Source organism: Schistocerca nitens, chromosome 12 (assembly GCF_023898315.1).
Source record: "Schistocerca nitens isolate TAMUIC-IGC-003100 chromosome 12, iqSchNite1.1, whole genome shotgun sequence".
Taxonomy (NCBI): domain Eukaryota; kingdom Metazoa; phylum Arthropoda; class Insecta; order Orthoptera; family Acrididae; genus Schistocerca; species Schistocerca nitens.
In genome coordinates, this window is record NC_064625.1 from 35714152 (window position 1) to 35736475 (window position 22324).

The 22324-nt window shown below is 39.9% G+C and overlaps 1 protein-coding gene across 3 annotated transcripts in view; it reads right to left on the bottom strand.

Annotated features, from left to right (window-relative positions):
- LOC126215030 (chromobox protein homolog 1-like) overlaps positions 1-22323 on the bottom strand; it is a 34972-nt gene extending 12649 nt beyond the window's left edge. Inside the window, exons 1-4 of one of the 3 annotated variants that reach the window (XM_049941660.1) lie at positions 22199-22323; positions 21922-21954; positions 10271-10427; positions 525-729 (exon numbers count right to left, since the gene is read on the bottom strand). In XM_049941660.1, the coding sequence (XP_049797617.1) occupies positions 525-729; positions 10271-10427; positions 21922-21931 (372 nt within the window). In that variant the 5' untranslated portion in view covers positions 21932-21954; positions 22199-22323. The remainder of the gene's footprint in view (positions 1-524; positions 730-10270; positions 10428-21921; positions 21955-22198) is intronic. The other 2 variants (XM_049941662.1, XM_049941661.1) reach the window with 2 other exon arrangements.
- Between the last annotated feature and the right edge of the window lies 1 nt (position 22324).

A 22324-nucleotide genomic window follows, 5' to 3' on the forward strand; every position in this document is an offset into this window, starting at 1 on the left:
GAAAGCAAATAAGAATCATTTTAATTTCAACTTTCAGTACAAAATAGATGACAAATTTATGCGACAAATATCTTCTGTGTCCGTTAAAATGTGAAGTGATATTTAAAAGTGACTGAAGCAGAAAACTATATTTCTTCTTCTGTATTATCTAATCAGTCAAAGCCCTTGACAAACAGTACATTATGAAGTATTTGGCAGTTATCAGTAACAAATTTCCAGCATTACTCATGTCAAGGCTCCTGGGAGAAGAAAAAAAAAAAAAAAAAACAGAGAGAGAGAGAGAGAGAGAGAGAGAGAGAGAGAGAGAGACTAAAGCTCACTGGCGGCCAGCAGTTAACGAAAGCGAATGCGCAGTGCAGTTCGAAACTACACCACCTTCATCACGACGCTCACTTCATTATTGGCTGGTAATGAGTTAGAAGATTTCCATGCTACACCTGTTACTCAACAATTCCTGTGCCTTAGTGAATACTCAAAAAACTGAACCTAACTTGCAGTATCAGGAACCATTAGTTTCAATTTACCTCTGTGTGCTTCTTCTTGCTGGAACCTTTCTTCTCCTCGCTTACAGCACTCGACTTGCGTTTGCGGTCTTCTTTTTTCACACTGGTTGATCCCGTGTCACTGCCGCTTCCTCCCTTCTTGCTCTCCGCCCTCTTCGACTCGTATTCACTGATGAGGTCCGGGCAGTCCAAATTCTCCTCTGGTTCCCACGTGTTATCGTCACTACAACAATGGAAATGGGACACAAAAATTCGCCTCCCGAACTGCCTCACAAGCCAGAGGAACTGCGAAGAACTGTGAAGAGCACTAGCAGATTGCAAATACAGTGTCCTGTTCATGTTGTGTGCTCATGAATTGCTAGACTTCATAAAAAAGAATTTAACATGTCTAATAACACGAACTCTCCAGTTAACTTTGCTATGAGGCAGAAAGAAGTTTAACAGCACTTAAAATGAATATAGCAAGAGCGTTCACTAATTAAGAAAAGGTGAAACAAAGCCAGAAGGCAAAAATAAGCAAACAACTTTTTAAGAGGAAAAAATGGCAATTAAAGATCTGTTTACATTTCATGGCACATTACCTCTTTCTGAAGGAATTCCATTAAGGCTCATGTAAGAGAAAGGAGAAAAAACACCAATTACAAACTACGCCAAGTTCCTCGAACAGCTGTCACAAAGTTTAGTAGAACTCTCGATATTTCAGAACTGTGAACTGTTGCTGTGGAGATCTGTTTGCACAGCAACAATATGACACACAGTTACTGACTGGTGACTTCTTCTTGGAAATGTATTGTGAAAAAAAATCAGCACAAAAAACCACTTCATCAATATGCATTGGTTTGGTCTAATTTCTGTAAACTGGGCAGTCAAACCAGTGCACCTAGAAATTTTATTGCAGCACAATAGTTGTGTGGTGGATATACGTATCTCTAATAATGGCACCACGTTTGCTGCTGAAATACCACGAGAGTTCTACAGTGTAATCTGAACACTTGACAATTGTTCAGGTATGTGTTTTCCCAGGAAAACCTCAAAATCATATATACTAAGACACACACACACACACACACACACACACACACACACACACAAACAAACAAACAAACCAGAACTGACAGACAAAACTGAATACCTGCTAATAACTAAACAAAATATCAAATTAACTCAGGCGAAACAGGTTATTAGTCAAGGGGGAAAAAATATATAATTCAAATCACACAAGACACAAGAAAGGTAAACGAAGTAACAATGGAGAGTACAATCGAAAGGCCTAGAAAAATACCCAGAATAAATTACAAATTTGGAAAGAAAAGTAATCAGAGATCATGGCTAAATCAATTTGGAAAGAAAGAAGACTCACTCAGTGTAGCCCGCAAACAATCTTTTCAACTGCACCTAAAACAATTACGTTTACACCTGCCACCATTAGGATAAAGTTGTGTAATTTTCTCATTTTTCTACGAATTTGTGCTTGCTATAGTGTCATAACATTGGAACTGCTGATTAACTTCAAACAACACTCTTTCTCCAGTCAGAGCCTGCAACCAGGACACCTAGCCTGCTTTGCAAGTTGCACCTGGTATGCATGCACACACAAGTTCTTCATGAAATAATGACCTCAACAATTTATTATTTCCCTGATTTTTCTGTCCTTGTGGCAAGAACCTGTGACTTACAGAAACAAAATTCAATGTTAGTATTCAAAATACTGGTGGCAGATGTCTCCGTAAAAGCTAGCACTATACTGAAACATTTACAATAGACAATTTTTGTTCCTGAAAAATTTCTGACAAACAATTAAGTTTACATCCCCAGCCAATATGTCAATGTCAAAGGCTTTGTAACTTTGTAGTTTGTTTGTTTGTTTGTGTGTGTGTGTGTGTGTGTGTGTGTGTGTGTGTGTGTGTGTGTGTGTGTGTGTGTGTGTGTGCGTGTGTGCGTGCGTGCGCGCGTAAAATTACTAATATTTTGCACATCAGAGTTCATCAAAATAGGCCCAAATTTTTAACTTTCCAAAATATATTTAGAAGGAACTGAAGTGACGAACAAGGACTAGGAAGAACATCACCTGAAAAGGTCTAGTACATGCAGACTAACATACAGTATATTGTGTGCAGAATCCCATTCTGAGGTGAAACAGCTTTCAGTAATCTTTGTCCAGTCATCTAGTACACAGTGCCAAGCCTTACCAAGAAGATGTGGAAGAGTAAAATTTCTTCGTAGAGTTGAAAACACATTTGTGGTTTGCCATCAAAAAAATGCAGCTGATCATTGTAAAAACACGTAATAAACTGAAATAATACATCTTGTTTGGTCTTTGGCTTTATGCTTGAAACATATGCAATTATTGGTGTAATCTTATTAATACAAAAATGAGTTAAAGGGTAACTGCCTGGTGCACATCCTTGTCCAACAAGAATCATCAAGGGACCAAAAGTGTGACAATCATGTGGGGAGGGATCAGCACTATAGTGTCTCCCACTTGAGTTCGTGAAATTTCTGCTTAACAACATTTGTGATATGGGGATCTGTGTGGGCATAAAGCAGCAGTCCCCTTGTCGCAGCTTTTCCAGACGTTTTGACTTAACTGCACAGCATAATTTATCTACCATGCCACAGCACCGTTCCCCCTGTGATTCAGATCTCATCTTTATTGAAATCAATAAGCAATGAGAACTGGGTAAGCATTACATTCACAGGATATGGCTGACTGACTTTGTGAGATGGGGGGGTGAGGGGGAGGTTATGGATGAGACGACTGCACCATTGATGCTTTTGACTCCAGTTTCCAGTGACTGCACTAGCTTTCATTGCCTGCAACAATGTGCTCAATACTGAAGGCAACAGCTGTCTGGTTTGCTTTTTGTTCAGCATTCAACATCTGGGATATCCACTGGCTGCAGACCTTAAGGTTGCCTAACTCCTGCCTGATAATGTGCAGCATGCTTCTCGAGATCCTTTGCTAGCAAATAAATGGTTATGTGCTGGTCTAATTGCAAAGAACTTGGTGCACCATTTCAATGGTAGTTTTCAAAAGACATGCTGCCGCTTAAAGATTCTTCACTCTTCGGTGGATGCCTGCTGGTGTTTGTCCTTCGGCAGCCGAGGAAAGAACAACAGCACTGGTCCGGTTTGGATGCATCTGGTAATAACATTGCCACAGTTCTCTTTCCTGCATTTACTGCATACACGTCAGAAAGGCATTTATGCCACACTGATCCCTCACATAAATGTCAATGTTTATACACATGCATCAAAGTCACGTTACACTGCTCATACCTTCAGACGGAAACTTGCCCCTTATACATTAAATTTATTAAAAATTACTAGCCTACGATTTTGTCAGACAAATAGCTTACTCCCAGCTAGCAGCTCGGGAATATGTTTCTTTTTCACTTTCTGTCACACTTGGGAAGACCCCCACACTTTTCTCTGCCAATTAGTTCCTCCCTTGAAAACCATGGAAATTCCCCACCTTCCTGCATTGCCAACTGGTTCGAATGCCAATTGTCTCAATTCAAATTCGTTTTGGAGATCTAAGTATCTCTGATCTTTCCATCATGCAGGCTTTGTCATGAACTGCTCCGTGATGGGCATTTTCAGACTGCATTTGTCACTTTTTTTATGTAATAGACACTTGGAGTTATTGTGCGGTGTGCCATTGGGTAAACAACATTATCAGCTGTGCTTCGCACAGTCAGTAAGTTCAATAGTACAGTGGTATCTTCAAGGTCTCTGTGACATCTTTCAATAAAATAATGATGGATGCAGTGGGTGTTTGACTTGCCTGGACAATGATTCTCCAGAGCTCCCAGGCATTGGAAACATCCGGTGGCAGGTTGCCGAGAGCCCGGCACCCCACTGCTCGCCAGCCAGACAATCTAATTCTTACATACAGTTTGGGAACTATGAGCAATGTGCCCTTTCTGAATTCCCTAGCCCAGTTCGACAAACCCCAGAACTTTCTAGCAAGGACCACAGATGACTAACTGTCTTTGACAATTTGAAGTCTAACCTGCAGAAATTTACTTCCTTAAGTTAAACACCATATAACGAGTTGTTTGCAATACTGTGAACTCATTATAAAGCATTCAGAATTGCTCAGCATTTTAATAATATTCTGAAAGATAATATCAATTTTTTCTGATTTTCTACATTAAGAAAACCTCAGAGCGAAGTAGGAAATATTTGTGTCCAGTGAAAATTACGTAATGAGTTGAGAACCTATATTGTTAGCTGAATGGTAAATCTTTTACTACCAATGCACAGCAGTTTACACAAGTTTTTGTCCCACAGCTTTTATATTGAAAGGTTGTATTCCAACGTTTGTTTTTAAGATTATGCCACAGCACACATGGTTTGCCAGTATGGATACATTATGTGTAATTTTTCATTTTGGGGATGTTAGTATGCTCCATTATTCTACCATCTTCTAACTTCTCCAAAGAGCTACTTTAAGAAATAGTCATGTTGGGTAGATTTTTAATCAATGACTCCAAATTGTTCATTTGTGTAGGGAGGAGGTAAGAAAAAGATTGAACACACCATGCAACAAGCATAGACTGACGAATAGCTTTGACGAGTGACAGCAGCAATCTATAGGGTGCTTCAAAAAAAGAGGAAGAAGAAGAAGAGAGAGAGAGAGACCCCAGTTACGAACTATCAGCATAATCCCACATTGAAGCAATTGCCTATGAGATAATTGGTGATCGAATACGCAGCTGGTTGCGATCTGATGCAACTGCAGTGGTTAATAATATAGTGGAAATTTATTGAATTATTGTTTAATAAAACAGTAGTTTAGCTCATTACATAAGCTTATTTTCTCGTTGTTTAAATAAACAAAGGTTAAACTGTGATTTTGACCATAAATGACTTACCTTTGTAACTTAAAGAAACCTATTCTAGACGTGTACAAAGTGTGCCGCACACCCGCTTGTGTTATGAAAAACTGTGCACCCACTTGAGGGTTAATAAGTAGGCCGCAATAGGCCAGTCTTACACTGATTAGTGCTGTGGCAACTACATGACAATATCTTACGCATTCTGTAATTGGTTTTGTAAATACTTTTGCATTAAAGAACACCACTCACCAAAAAGCAACAGTGTTGGATTACCGATAGGTGCACACAAAAAACGGAAAACTTGCTAGTTTTCGGAGTTATACTTTGTCAAGTGAGAGTAAACACAAACACTGCATGTGCACGTGCCCGTGAGTACACACACACACACACACACACACACACACACACACACAGGTTTTCCTCTTTTTGTGTGTGCCTATCGATAACTCTGCGTTTCTTTTTGGTGATTGGCATCCTTTAATGGAGAAGATTTTACATTCCACAAGAACTTTGCTAACACATCTATAATTGGGTTTATTTACTTTAATTATTGGTTTATCAAAAATGCTCCGAGCTACTTAAGGTTTCTGCCCATAAGAAACAAATGTCAGAGTTTTATCTCAATTCTACAATTGTTGTAACACACTTATCTGCAAATAAACATAGGGGTTTGATGGAAAGGTGATAATTTATTTGTGAGCAGGCAAAGTAAACGAATGTGACGACATAAAAAACTACATTTTCTTGCTACAGAATGTATTTTACAAATACCAGATTTCAGTGAGTCATTGATGTGGGTCAAAGTAGACAGGTTTTATCACTAGGTTCGATATTTCACTTTATGGAATTAACTTACAATGATAGAATTAAAGAATAATTTCTGAGAATTCCATAACATCCAAAAATCACAATGCACACTGTGACTAAGCCAGTTTCCATTTTCAATGCAGTAATTCAATGTATTTTCAAGTATGGCAAGACCTGAGCCAGCTGCTGAACAAAATCTGCTAACACCATTATACAAGATATTTACCTATAACCACATGCAGAGGACAACTGTGAGAAGGTACTTTGTATATTAAGGTTCACACTGAGATCTGATGATGGCTAAGACCACACTTAGTTTTACTATTTCGTGTAACAAAAAAAAGAAGTTACTGGCTGCTGCCAATTTGAGCTAGAAGACCACACTATGTTTAGTACATCTGTATCTGCAGTAACAGAAGTTACACTGAATCAACAATTGCCCAAATGTGTGCAGTTGTGTTTGAAATTTCCTTACATACTTCAATATTTAACCCACTAAACACAGTGTTGCCTGTTAGTTAATAAATCTGGCAGCTACCAGAAAGAGTAAATACCTGGCAAGAACACTGGATTCAGCTGCTCCCATCAGCCACTTCGCCGAGTGCCTTCTTCCAGAATGTGAATGGTAAGTTGGCCAACAGCCGGAGGGGATGGCAGGGAGCAGAGAAAGCAAGCCTGGACCCTCACGTGAGAGGGGGAGGGGGTCAGGTCGTGTGTGTGCGTGTGTGTGTGTGTGTGTGTGTGTGTGTGTGTGTGTGTGTGTGTGTGTGTGTGTGTGGAGAGGTGGGAAGTTGGGGGTAGTAGAAGCCGTGCAGAGGCCGCACTTTTGTGAAAGCAGAGGTCACACACAGACATAAAAACCATTTAAATGTTATTTACAACTTGGAAACTGAACAAATTCTGTGTTGACTGCTATAGGCAAGTTAACTCATCATGCTCCGCAGGTGCTGAGAATACATTTAATTTTTTTTTTGTTTTGGATTTAGGGCGCAAAACTGCTATGGTCATTAGCGCCCGGTCCGTGACTTAGGAAACAGTAAAAAAAACCGAAAATGGAAACCAGCAGCAATGGGAACGAAAGTCAAAATTGGAGAAACTAAAAGAAGGAAGGCTTAAAAATCCACTACAGAAAGGGGTTGGTTGTCCCCAAAAAAAGCTTCAAATGACTGACGTCATGTCACTGGCACTAATAAACTCGAGAACGCGATCGGCTGAGCGCGTGTCATCTGCTAAAATCGACGATATATCAGGCGATAGCTGTAGACGGGAGCGTAATGGATTAAAATAGGGGCACTCAATTAAAAGGTGTCTTACCGTCCACAGCTGAGAGCAGTGGGGACAGAGTGGGGGAGGATCGCCGCTTAAAAGATGTCAATGGCTAAAAAGACAGTGCCCTATCCGGAGTCTAGTTAAAATTACCTCCTCCCGACAACGCGTTTGGGAGGAAGAGGTCCAAGCACAAGGAAGAGCTTTCATGTCCCGCAATTTATTATGGGAAAGTGTCGACCAATGCGCATGCCATAAATGAACAACACGACGACAAAACGCTCCGTAGATCGGCGAAGGGAATCGATTGAATAGCTGGCCGAAGAAGAGAGAGTGCAGCCTTGGCTGCAATATCGGCCGCCTCATTTCCACAGATACCAACGTGTCCCGGGAGCCAGAGGAACGCCACCGAGACGCCCCCCAGGTGGAGCAAGCGCAGACAGTCCTGAATCCGGTGGACCAGAGGGTGCACAGGGTAAAGAGCTTGGAGACTGAGGAGAGAGCTGAGAGAATCTGAGCAGATTACGTACTGTATCCGCTGATGGCGGCGGATGTAGTGGACAGCCTGGAGAACAGCGTAAAGCTCCGCAGAATAAACCGAACACTGGTCGGGAAGCCGAAAGTGATTTGGGGTGTCGCCAACAATATAGGCACTCCCTACACCTAAAGATGTTTTCGAGCCGTCGGTGTAAATAAATGTGGCGTCCGTCATTTGTGCACATAGAGCAGCAAATGGCCGACGATAAACAAGTGAAGGGGTACCATCCTTGGGAAATCGACAAAGGTCACGGAGCAGGCAGATCCGGGGACGGAGCCAAGGTGGTGCTGTACCCCAAGTTGTCAAGAAGGTTTTAGGAAAGCGGAAGGAAAGAGAATGGAGCAGTTGACGGAAGCGGACTCCCGGTGGTAGTAGGGAGGAGGGGCGGCCTGCATACCCTACATCAAAGGAGGTGTCGAAAAAAAATGTCATGGGCTGGATTAGCAGGCATGGAAGACAGATGGCTAGCATAACGACTCAGAAGGACTGCTCGCCGATTGGACAGCGGAGGTTCAGCAGTCTCAGCATAAAGGCTTTCCACAGGGCTGGTGTAAAAAGCTCCAGACACTAAACGTAATCCACGGTGGTGGATAGTCGAGACGCCAAAGAATAGACGGCCATTACATTTCTTAATTGCAGCCCCCCAGGTTTTCCGTAACCCTTTGACTGCTAGACATGCTCAGTTCATTCCGCACTGAGTACGGCTTTGTTTTCATTGTAATGCTCATATAATGTTGCTACCTGTACCGAGAGATGGCAATCTGGCCATTACGAAATACTTTTAACAGAACTATCCAGGAAAAAAATAAAATAAAAATTGCACCTTTTAACAGTCTGACATCTGTGTTCAATAAAGGAATGAATTTCTATTCACTATTTGTCATAGTTACCATATTGTATCAAATTAAATAAATCATTGCACAATATTCTGAAGCGTTTGCAGTGCTAAAAACTGCATTGCATAAACTATACAAATGGTTATATTTTAAAATTTTTTTATTCACCGAGATATGGAAGTAATTTATTCACAGCAGTAAGAGGTCAGTGGAATGGGCCAGAAACATGTTAACAGTGCTTAAAAACCCAGGCATTTAAGCACATCCTCAGCACCTGGGGAGCATGAGGAAAACTCATCCACAGCAGTCAAAGGATCAAGCATCTTGTTCCACTGACTTCTCACTGCTGCGGACAAGTTAGTTCCATATTTCTAGTATTTATCATTGCATGGTATTGGTTGCCGAAAACCTTGTTCCAACAATTTGAACCGTTTATGAAATATTATGACTGTTACAGCCGCACAATTCCTGGCATGCAGGTACAGAAATGGGCACATTGTACATTACCATCTGCCCGATATATAAACACAGCAATGTATGTGCTAAATGCAATCATACACAAAGTTTATGTATTTGCACTTTTACCTCTGCAAACTCTAAAATTTCGTTCAATGTTTTACTTAATTTCACATAGCACAGTAACTATGATGAATAATGAAAAGAAATTCAGTCTTATTAAGCAGATATGTAGAAAGATGTAGAAAAACAAAACTTTTTCACCAAGTAGTTTCCTTAAAATTGGATGGTTAAGTATTTGATAGCAGCTGGAACACTGTCCCAGCACAGGTAGCAGCATTTAGCTATCAGTACAGTGACAACAAAGCCACACTCCACAGAGAATGCGGAGAGCATGTCTGTAACAGTGTAAGGGTTAATAAAGAGACTATACTCTGATTAAAATTACTTTGTGATTGACATTTCACTGATTCCAGCACCAAAATATGTCAATCAAAAATAATTTTAACATGAGTATAACCACAGCAACGAGGAAAGGAAACAGTAGAAATCTGAAGTGCAACACAGCAGATAACAATGGTGACCTCACAAAGTACTTTAAGTTGAGGAACACTGGCTGCAATTAAAAACTAAGGACTCCCAGATGAAGCCTTCCAAATTCTGCAGATTCGGACCTAGGTCACCAATCAGCAAACTTACAGTTGATACACTGCATGCTTTAGCCTCCCATAACAACAGTTTAAGGAGTAATTCAAAGATCTGATTCTTAGTTGTTTTATATTTATCACAGATAGTAATGTGAATTTATGACCCTCTCACAAATGATGATGGAGTGACAGATGAAAATAAAAAGTACTTTGACACAGTTCTGATCAATAGTAACTGACCCCCCCCCCCAAAAAAAAATAGCAAAAATATCTGTTAATTTTTGTTGCTCTATATATATTATTATTATTCCTCCTATGAATACTGGAAACTGACTCAATCATGTTACTGTGTGACAAGTTATTCAACACTTACTTTGAATACCCCTTCCACTTCAATAAGTACTCCACTTTGCCATTGCGTATTCGCTTATCCAACACTTTCTCAACTGAGTATTCTTCCTCTGGCTCCTCCCCATCCGCATTATTTCCTGCAGCATCCTTATCTTTGGTCTTTCGACTGGGGCCTTCCACTAAAAAATTTAAGAAGTATGCTATTAAACAAAAGTTCGTCACCTCAAATCATTCAAAAAAATCAATTCATTAAAGAAATCTTTACAAAATGCAAGCACTATCAAATAATAAAAATGCATACTTACAAGAGCAGAAAATGAGAAGAGCAATGTTAGCTCTTCATGGTAAATGTTTAATCACTTGAGAAATGAAAGTGAAATGGATGAATGTAAGATTAGACAAGGAAATCATTCAGGGAAACTGGCAAAACACATCACCTGTAGGAAATATTATTAACCCTCATCTTCTGCAATGTGCTTCATTTGACTTGAAGCTCACATTATTCTGCATTTTACTCTTGATAGTTTCTTTCCAGTTATTTACCATTACATACTATGACATCTCAAATGTAAGGTTAAATTGCTATCTTCATTTTTCTCGACCACTTTCATAAATAAAAAATTGGTCAGGTGCAAGTAGGACACGTGCACTGAGGGCTCCCTACAAAATTAATCGAGTATATAGATAGTTTACCCACTTCCACAATCTAGAATCTCTACCATTTATGGCTGTTATTGACACTGATACTAGCAAGATATCAGTCCCAGGGATTCTTTTTCGGGGATGTCCTAATTTCAACTACACAAATGTGATGAAAATAACAGCCAGGAGGCAGTCAACCACTATCGTAGTATCAGTAGTTTTGTATTCAGGCTGACAGTCTCGCAATGGTTCAAACATCAGGCAAGAAATGACTTTACTTCTCGCATGACGGATTTCGGAATTTATCCATCATCAGATATCAGGAGTGATTTCCACATGTAGATATGACATTTCAAGTTGAATGTGAAACAAACATTTCATTTCAGAAGTTTCATTCTCAGACTAGTCTATAAATATTTGTTCCACATACAGCTTTTATTGCCACATATCCATCAGTAATCACTCCTGGATATCTGACGATGGATAAATTCCAAAACGTTTCATATCAGCAAGTCATTTTTTTCCTGATGTTTAACTTTTACTATTGCGACCCACTCTGCCAGAATGCTGAACTACTAATTCTTTAATTTCAAGTTTGACATCGGATAACAAATGATAAAGGAAACTTTTATTTCATGTTATATGGCTACAAATTAACAATTTCCAGAGTTTTTCTTTCATTTGTACTGTGAAACCTTACTAATTGCAAAATTTCACCATTGTTATCAATGGGAAACGTATTATAGGTTTGCAAGCATCATCAAAATATGAAAAATGGGAATACTTCTGACTGCATTGACTTAGAAACTAATGCTTATTATAACGCAAAAGGCCTATCAACCTTAGTTTATGAGAAATTTCAACTTGATACATCAACCTGTTACTGAGAAAAAGTGTTTCACAGTCAGACATACAGCCCAACAAACAGACAGACAACAAAACGGTCCTACAGTGATTCAGTTTCTAGTTGTTGAGGCACAGCACCCAAAAGTATGTCTAACACGACACACATGTGCTAAATATTATCGAGGAAGTCCTCTGTTTTGCTAACAAGCTTACTATATAATTTTCTAAATATTCCTGCCTTTGCCACCTTCTACAACAGCATGGGGTGTGTACATTCGTGCCAGCTTTTTAGTTAATTCAGTATAAGTGTTAACACAGGGTGTATATGTGGACGAGGAAGAAAAATTCCCGGATTTTCCGGTTGAAAATACACTTTCTCCCATATGAAAATACACTTTTTCCGGGTTAAGTAACAGTATACCTCTCCTCTGAACTGTAAAACTTATTAATCCTTTCAATGGTAGTGGTTTTATACACCGGCGTAGAATTTCCAGGCACTTTAGAAAACAAAACTCGGGAAAAAACACGTTTTGGAAAGATGTCTGATGTGCAGCAACATGTACACTGCATATTTTCGTATTACAAAAGTTTAAATACGAATTCCACCGAACACTGCATGTTACTTTCCGAAGGACTGAAATCGAGATTGTCATGCACTTTTGTAAGCCAGTCGTAGCTCACCGATTTTTGAATGAGAGTCAAACGCACTGTGATTTAAAAAATTCATCGGACATTTGCGCACAGAATTCATCTTGTGTAAAAGGAAATTTATTTTACTTGAAAATAATGCTTTTCAAACAACCATTCCAAAAAATTTCCTGCAAGCTGTTAGAAATAGATTAGTTTCAGCAGTCGCGCCAGGTGACAGGCATCGCCGCGCTTGTGCAGCTGCGATGACGCAGGAAGTCCGTACGTTCATACATGAAAATATTAAAAGATCTTACATTATGTCAAAAGAAACAAGACATTAGCGGATACTTTGTTTTTGTATTTTACCAATAGAACAAAACCTGCCATGCCATTCGCTTTACCATGCTATGCTATAGCACTCATGGATCTCGAGATTAGGTTGTAGTTGTTGTTGTTGTTGTTGTTGTCGTCTTCAGTCCTGAGACTGGTTTGATGCAGCTCTCCATGCTACTCTATCCTGTGCAAGCTTCTTCATCTCCCAGTACTTACTGCCACCTACATCCCTCTGAATCTGCTTAGTGTATTCATCTCTTGGTCTCCCTCTATGATTTTTACCCTCCACACTGCCCTCCAATGCTAAATTTGTGATCCCTTGATGCCTCAGAGCATGCCCTACCAACCGGTCCCTTCTTCTTGTCAAGTTGTGCCACAAATTCCTCTTCTCCCCTATTCTATTCAATACCTCCTCATTAGTTACGTGATCTACCCATCTAAGCTTCAGCATTCTTCTGTAGCACCACATTTCGAAAGCTTCTATTCTCTTCTTGTCCAAACTATTTATCATCCATGTTTCACTTCCATACATGGCTACACTCCATACGAGGTAGTTATTAAAAAGAAATCTATTTATTAATTATTAAATAGGTCTAACAGAAAATTCCACAATGAAAATATTCATCACTAATGATCAGAATACCACTTATAACTCAACCAAATGCCTCACACATATAAAGTAAACACCCACACTATTTCTGTAAATAGTAATTTTACTTTTTATATCTTTACTCAGGGTCACAGATCTTTTTCATATTACCTGAAATTTCAAGTTTAATCGTCCATAGTCTGAAAAAAATAAAATTTAATGATCCAGAAATCAATGGTAAATAATAAAAAAGGGAGTCTTGTTAATTTGTCAGCATATTCTTAATTAGACAGCAGATGATTGTGTGTCAGGGTCTCCTTTACTTCTACTAATACAGTTTCATGTTCATGTCATTACATCTACAGCGTCACACTTCGAAATCAAACGTTCTTACTAAAACAAAGCTGATGGTCAAACATTAAGAATTTAATAAAATTGCAGAAAAAGATGACAGCCATAAAATCAAATCATAATCACCAGACACATGAGCTTGAAATTCAGTGGAAGAACATAATATAACATAGATAACAGTGCATCTTTGTGATGAAATGTCACAGTGCAAGGATTTTCCCCATTACTGCTACTTCAGAGCAATAACTGTTTCAGCAATGGATCTCATTGAGGTTTCCAGACTGAAATTCTGAATATCTCTGAACTTATTTTTGTTGTATATAGGTGGAAGTCCACATTTTATGAAGTGTGTATTGTATATTTCCATTGTCTTTAGTATGGATAGGAACTTTGATTGCTCTTACACATGCAAGCTGAGCGTGTGACCCTTTGCCTACAGCTTAAGGTAGTATTGGATTTGGTCACACAGCTTCAGGCTGTTGCCAATAGGCATAAATGTGGAGGACCAGATATGGTAATCTGAGGGAGTGCAGCATCTCACAAAAGTGTCTTAACTGGTCAACTACTGCAGCTGCACCAGGTAGTGCCCACACTGAGGTTGCCCCCACCAGTGGTTCAGTGGAAGGTTAGTCCAACGTGTGGCAGGCAGCAAAGAATTTTCCGAGGGGACGATCGGAGGGCCTCTCTGGCTCGTTGGATGAGCAGGTTCTGAGCACTGTGTGGCTGCCAAAACCCCCAAGCCAAGTGCAGTCACTTGCCCTGTTCCAGAGGACGCCTCTCTGCCTGCAAGGTATGGGAATTCATTGAGGGAGGGATTACTGGTAGTTCGGAGCTCCAATAGTAGGCGTGTAATAGGGCATTGAGATATGGCTGCAAAAGGAGACTACGGAAGCCTGTGTGCACATGAGCAAGAGTCATCCCAGATGTGGAATGGGTGCTCCCAGATGCCAAGTACTGGGTACAGCCAACTGCAGGTAGTGGCTCATGTAACTACTAGCAATGTGTGTCACTTTGGATCAGAAGAAATTTTGTATGGTTTTGGGTAGGTAGTTGAAATGGTGAAGACTGCCAGAATGGCTTGTGGCAGGCACAGCTCATTGTTAGTCCAAAATGGTGCAGGGCAAACAAAAGATGGCTGCACAACTAGCAACGATCAGTACTGCTGTAAATTGTCGTAGCTGTGTTGGGAAGGAACCAGAGAGCCAATCACTAACAAAGTACTTAAGCTCAAATCTTAAGTACACACAGCTGGCCAAAGCCAAAAAAAATTCAGGCGATTTTTTTTTTTTTTAAAGGGCTTAACCGTATTCCTGAAAGACAGATAAAATATAATTCTTGGTGAGTGTTTACTGCTGTCAAAATAGTTTACCTTGTAGAGAAATTGAAGCAGATAGTTCCTGCGAGTTAGTATGCTGAGGTTATAGTTGATAACTGAAATAAATGAGTGGTTCCTTTTACTGGCTTCTGATGAATCAGTTGCTGCACAGTTCAAAGAAAATTGAAGTTACTTCAAATAGGTACCCCACTCTTAGAGTTACAGCTGATGATGACTTCGATCTATCCTTCATATGTTAGGGGAAATACATATTTAGGTGAAAATAAGTTTAAAGTCGATGGTACACGAAAGACGTCGTCCAAAATCATACTCTGTGCTTTCTGAGAAAATTATTTTGAATGATTAGTTCAGGAGCCCACAAAAATACAAATGGTTGTGAAAACACACTTGACCTCATAACAGATTAACCTTTAAAAAATAAGATGTATCATAACACATTAGTGCCCCAATACTATAACATCCAAACCCACCAAAAACAAATGCAAAATACATCCATCTAAAAAAGCAGATAAGAATTTGCTTGACATCTTCCTAAAACAGTCTCTACTCCTTTCAATCTGACTATGAAAGCATAGACCTGATGCGCTTTGAATTCAAGGAAATGGTATCAATGGCTATAGAGAAATATATTCCAAACAAATTAATAAGAGATAATACTGACCCACACGGTACTCAAACAGGTCAGAATACTGTTGCAGAAGTAACGAAAAAAGCATACCAAATTTAAAAGAAACTGTAAACCCCATGATTCGTGAAGTTTTATGAAAGCTCAAATTTTAGTGTGAACTTCAATGTGAGGCATTTGTAATTGATTCCACAATGAAACTCTGTCTTGAAATCTGACAAAACCCAAGAGAATCTGATCGTATGTAAAGTACACCAGTGGTAAGATTCAATGAAATTCATTCATTGCGCGATACTATTGGGTATGTTATTGATGAGAGTGACACTAAAGTAGGGTCATCAAACAGTTTTCCATAATTCCTTCACCAAGAGAGTCAATATTCCAGAATTCAAATCGAGAACTGCCAAAATGAGTAACTTAGGAGAAGGTATCATCGGTTCTGCAAAGCAACTTAAATCATTACGGAAGGCCCCCAGTCCAAACCGCATACGAGTCCGGTTCCTTTCAGAGTACACTGCTACAACAGGTCATACTTAGCAATCACATACAACTGCTTGTTCATTGAAAGATCTGTACCTAAAGACGATAAAGCTCCACAAGTCACACGAACACCTAAGAAAGAAAATAGTAGTGTTCCAATGAATTACACACATATTGCTAACATCGATTTGCAGTAGGATTTTGGAACATATTGTGTTCGAACATCATGAATTACCTCAAAGAACAGGATTTATTGACAAATGTCCAACACACATTTAATTCAGAAAATATCTTGCTAGTGAAACAGAACTAGCTATATTCTCACAAAGTAATGAGTGCTATCAACAGGGAATGTCAATTTGATTCCAAATTCTTATATTTCCATACGGCTTTTCACATCAGTCCTCATATGCAACTCAAAATCAAATTGCATGAGTAAGGAGTAACATCTCAGATGTGAGGCAGGATTTGTGATTTCCTTTCAGAATGGTTACAGTAACTGGCAGTAAAACAATATCCAGCATTCCCCAATGAAGTGTGATAGGTCCTTTGCTGTTCTTTGACTACATAAATGATTTAGGTGACCATCTGAGCAGCTCTCTTAGATTATTTGCAGATGATGCTATCATTTCCTGTCTTGTAAAGTTATCAGATGATCAAAACTAATTGCAAAATGATTTAGACAAGATAGATGTTCGGAACGAAAAGTGACTGAATGTCAGAGAGCATGAAGACATCAACATCGTACTAAAAGCAATCCACTAAATTTCAGTTACATGGTAAAATACACAAATCTAAAGGCTATAAATTTAATCAAACACTCAGGAATTACAATTACAGATAATGTGAAATGACAACAGATAAGACTGCAATTCATTGGCAGAACACTTAGAAAATACAAAACGTCTAGTAAACTGACTGCTTACACTACAGCTGTCAGCTGTGTCCTGGGGAATTGCTGTGGTGTGGTATCATCAGGTAGGACTGACCGAGGACATTTGAAAAGTTCACATCAAAGCAGCGCATAGGGACTAGAAGGGGGGGGGGGGGGGAATGCCACGGTTATAAGAATGGGGGTGCAATAATTAAAGGCTTTTTCATTGTGACAAGATTTTCTCATGAAATTTCAATCATTAACTTTCTCTTCAGAGAGTGAGAATATTTTGTCGGTGCCCACATACATAGGGAGAAATAAATAATAGAAATCAGAGCTCATACGGGAAGATATAAGTGTGCGTGTTTTTCCCCCAGCACTTGAAAGTGGAAACGTAAAGAAACAGTTTGAAGGTGTTTCGATACATCCTCTGCCAGGCACGTGACTAGGAGTTGCAGTATAATCATCAGATGTTGGTGTACGAATTTTTATGGCCTTAATGAAAAACTTTCTGTTGACATTTGACACAAAAGTTTTCTGGGTATGGTACTGTGTCATAATGTAAAAGACTACTGCTGCTGGAGGAAAAAACCAACGTTTCAGTCACGGTTGCAGAGGCCTTCTGGTGCATTCTAGCTATGCAGTGTCCTTTATATTTTGTTGTTACTGATCACTGAGCATGCCATTACCGTATTTACTCGAATCTAAGCCGCACTCGAATCTAAGCCGCACCTGAAAAATGAGACTCGAAATCAAGGGAAAAAAATTTTCCTGAATCTAAGCCGCACCTGAAATTTGAGACTCGACATTCAGGGGGAGAGAAAAGTCCGCAACTCCAAATCGAAACAAAGTTGGTTCATTGTAATATGAGACACAACGTAGGTCGAATGAATGACGATACAGCTACAGTAGTTTAGTTCGAGACGTAAGCTTAGCAGTTAAGCTTTACCATGTAGCCATGTGTCAGGCGCTCCGTCTGTATTTATATGGATACCCTTCCTTTTTTACGTGCTTCGTCTGGTTTGAATTTATTGCTTATTTTTCTTTGATCTGATAAGAGCCATTCTCTTTGTTATAGATGTTTACGTCACTCTAAGCTGAAGATGCATTACTGTACTGCGTCATGCATTGTTTGTCGCATTCTGGTAATGAGTGTTTACGGCCTGTTGGATTTTCGTAGTACATTGGAACACTGCAACATTCGAAGATGAACAATACGGAATTTGTATTTACTTCGATGGATAATGTATGAAAATGCAGTGGTCGAAACTCGGGGCGGAGGAAAAAAAGCTCGTCTTCCACCTTTTTTTTTTTTTTTTTTTTAATGACGCAGAGGTTTTGGCGCCAGTATTTATCTTCGTGCCTGCAAAGCATGCCTGTGTAGGGCTACATATATTCGACGGTAGAAGTTAGTTGTGGCAGCACCTACCAACATTTTTCACAACTTTCGCTTACTTTGCACTCGATTCAAAGCCGCAGGTGGTTTTTTGGATTACAAAAACCAGAAAAAAGTGCGGCTTAGATTCGAGTAAATACAGTATGTCATAATTTTAAAAAGGATGAAGGAGAGGGAACTTTATTTTAATAGGTTATTGTGGTGGAGGGAGAATGTAACCTCTGTTGTCTATTGCCTCTTGTGTTATGTGCCATGATTGGTGGTCACCGTCGAATGAGAAGTTGGCAGCTGTTTACCAACTGCTGGACGTCAGCTGTGCGGCGGCAGTTACTTGCCAGTAGTGCTCGTGCCTCATGTTGACAGTGCGGTCTGTTGGGCTCTGATTGCGGGCAGCCAAGATGGGGCAAGCCTGAGACCATCCTCCCTGTTCATGTTATTAGTGTGTTCAAGTGTTTCAATGGCCCCTCTGATTTTCTGTTTCGTCATAACTGGCTGCTTGGCCAACACACAGGCTTCGCTGAATTTTATTTCTTTTCCACAGTCTTGCTGATGTTCTGCCACTGCTGATTTGTTGTGTTGCCCTAGACGAATATTGCGCTCGTGTTCCCGAATGCGTGTTGCTGTTAGCCTACCAGTCTGACCAACGTATGCCTCTCCACAATCACATTCCACGTTGTAAACGCCTGCAGTGTGTAATGCATCGACCTTGTCCTTAGGGGAGCCTAGCACGTCCTGGATCCTACGACCACTATAGAAGACAGGCTGCACCCCAACGCTGCGAAGGTGTTTGCCTATTTGGCCAGTAACATTTTTCACATAAGGTAAGCACACTGTTGGCTGCAGTTTCTCTATTTCTTGTTATCTTTCTTACTTTTGTTCGTCTACAAGGCTGTGTTTATCGACTTATGGCTGTAGCCATTTGCTAGAAACACTGTGCATAGCCTTTTAAGCTCAGGTGTGATGTTTAGAGCATCACTACAGTGGTGTGCACGGATTGCCAAAGAACGGATGACAGTTCTGCACTGGGTGGTGGTAGGATTGGACGTGCAGATATCTGTCTGTATGTATAGGATTGCTATGTACTCTGTGCCCCAGTGTGCCCTCCATTCTCCTGTATACTTTGATGTCTAGAAATTGAATTGCACCATCCTTTTCTACTTCGAGCATGAACCATATCTTCCCATGCATATTGTTCAAATGTTTGTGAAACTTGTGTAGCTCTGTTTCACCATGAGCATGTCGTCCATTTATCTGAACCAGCAACGTGGGCGTAAAGGAGCTGAACTGGGGGCCACTGCTTGAAAGGCTTCCATGAATATTTCAGCTGTCAGCGGAGATAGGGGAGAGCCCATTGCTATGCTGTCTGTCTGCACATAGTATATTCCTTGCCTTTACACCCACGTTGCTGGTTCATTGGACGACATGCTCACTATATGGCCTCATGGTGAAACAGAGCTACACAAGTTTCACAAACATTTGAACAATATGCATGGGAAGATATGGTTTATGCTCGAAGTAGAAAAGGATGGTGCAATTCAATTTCTAGACATGGAAGTATACAGGAGGACGGAGGGCACACTGGGGCACAGAGTATACAGCAATCCTATACATACAGACAGGTATCTGCACGCCCAATCCTACCACCACCCAGCGCAGAACTGTCATCGGTTCTTTGGCAATCCGTGCACAGCACCTTAGAGATGCTCAAAACATCACACCTGAGCTTAAAAGGCTACGCACAACGTTTCTAGCAAATGGCTACAGCCATAAGTCGATAAACACAGCCTTGTAAGACGAACAAAAGTAAGAAAGATAACAAGAAATAGACAAACTGCAGCCAACAGTGTGCTTACCTTATGTGAAAAATGTTACTGACCAAATAGGCAAACACCTTCGCAGCGTTGGGGTGCAGCCTGTCTTCTATAGTGGTCGTAGGATCCAGGACGTGCTAGGCTCCCCTAAGGACAAGATGGATGCATTACACACTGCAGGAGTTTACAACGTGGAATGTGATTGTAGAGAGGCATACATCAGTCAGACTGGTAGGCCAACAGCAACACGCATTCGGGAACACGAGCGCTATATTCGTCCAGGGCAACACAACAAATCGGCAGTGGCAGAACATCAGCAAGACTGTGGAAAAGAAATAAAATTCAGCGAAGCCTGTGTGTTGGCCAAGCAGCCAGTTATGACGAAACGCAAAATCAGAGGGGCCATCGAAACACTTGAACACACTAATAACATGAACAGGGAGGATGGACTCAGGCTTGCCCCATCTTGGCTGCCCGCAATCAGAGCCCAACAGACCGCACTGTCAACACGAGGCAAGAGCACTACTGGCAAGTAACTACCACCGCACAGCCGACGTCCAGCAGTTGGTAAACAGCTGCCAACTTCTCACTCGACGGTGACCACCAATCATGGCACATAACAAAAGAGCCAATAGACAACAGAGGTTACATTCTCCCTCCACCACAATAACCTATTAAAATAAAGTTCCCTTTCCTCCTTCTGTAAGTGACCAATGAAACTCACTACCTTTTTAAAATTATGACATAATGGTATGCGCAGTGAACAGTAACAACAAAATATAAAGGACACTGCATAGCTAGAACTCACCAGAAGGAGGCCTCTGTAACCGTTACCAAAACGTTGGTTTTTTTTCTCCAGCAGCAGTAGTCTTACATTATGACACAGTACCATACCCAGAAAACTTTTATGTCAACTGACTCTGGCCACGGAAGCCTACAAAATTACATTTACGTTGACATGTCATTAGCGACTATTTCAAGGTATTATTTACAGTTTGATCAACTCATATGTTGTACTGCTCCTGGAATTTTCTTCGCAGCCATTATTGATTACTATTGTGTCACTGTGGATTAATCCCAAGTACATAAGAGATACTGACAGGAACGTTCTCCAAACATCTAAGCATCATGGAATATAACAACAGATACCAATGATGAATCATGTTTCCAGGCACGCACTCTTCATATTATGATTTCAGCATGCCACTGCAAGGACGTCAGCAAACTACTACTTTGCACTGAAATCAATGAAAAAGTGAAGCACCGATATTCAGTTCCGATATTTTTTTTTTTAATGGAGTGCTATATTAATGGTTAAAAAAAATCTGCCAGTCTTAACATATTAATGTTTACGTTCGCGTCATATCAAAAGTAACGTTCGTCATAAAAAATAAAACTGAATGTTAAAACGAGAAAATCTATATTAGATTATTTATGAGGCTCCAGCAGGTATTACAACGCGTATTATTTAAACATACGGTAAACAAACTATGAAAACTGGAGAGCGGAGACTATGGTCCCCTACATAACTTTACAGTTATACATTAATGAACATAAAGCAGAATTAGCAAACTACACACTGCAAATTAATTAGTCTTTACTTAAACATATTTTAAATCAAATACTGCCGACGTTGCAGGGACGGACAACACTATGTTGATTCTTAACATGAATACTTACAATGACGCATAATTTGAATCTACTACATGGAAGCAAGTCTTTTGCTCAATTAAAATACTATTAATTTATATATTACTTACTTTTCGACATTTTGTTGAGCTGGTGCAGAAGATCTGAAACAATAGCCTATTTATAACATGAGTTATTAGCAATACCAATAAATTTGCATTAGAAAGAATGTCTGCTCTGCGTCGCATACAAATTAATTTCGATATTTTACGATTTGAAAGCGTGACATAATGATAATAGCGTTAATAATTAAATGGCAATGAAAATAACAATTACGTAAAAGGAAGCTTGTAATTTATTTTCAAATAGACTACATTATAATAAACGATGTTTCATATAGCTACAAACCTTATTTTCACCTGATTTGAGCCTTCAGAAATTTTTCGGCGCCAAAGAGAAGTTGGCGGGATGAAACTGCTGTAGCTTCTACAATCTAAACAAAGGTATTCACTCTCAAAACACCAAAGTTGTTAA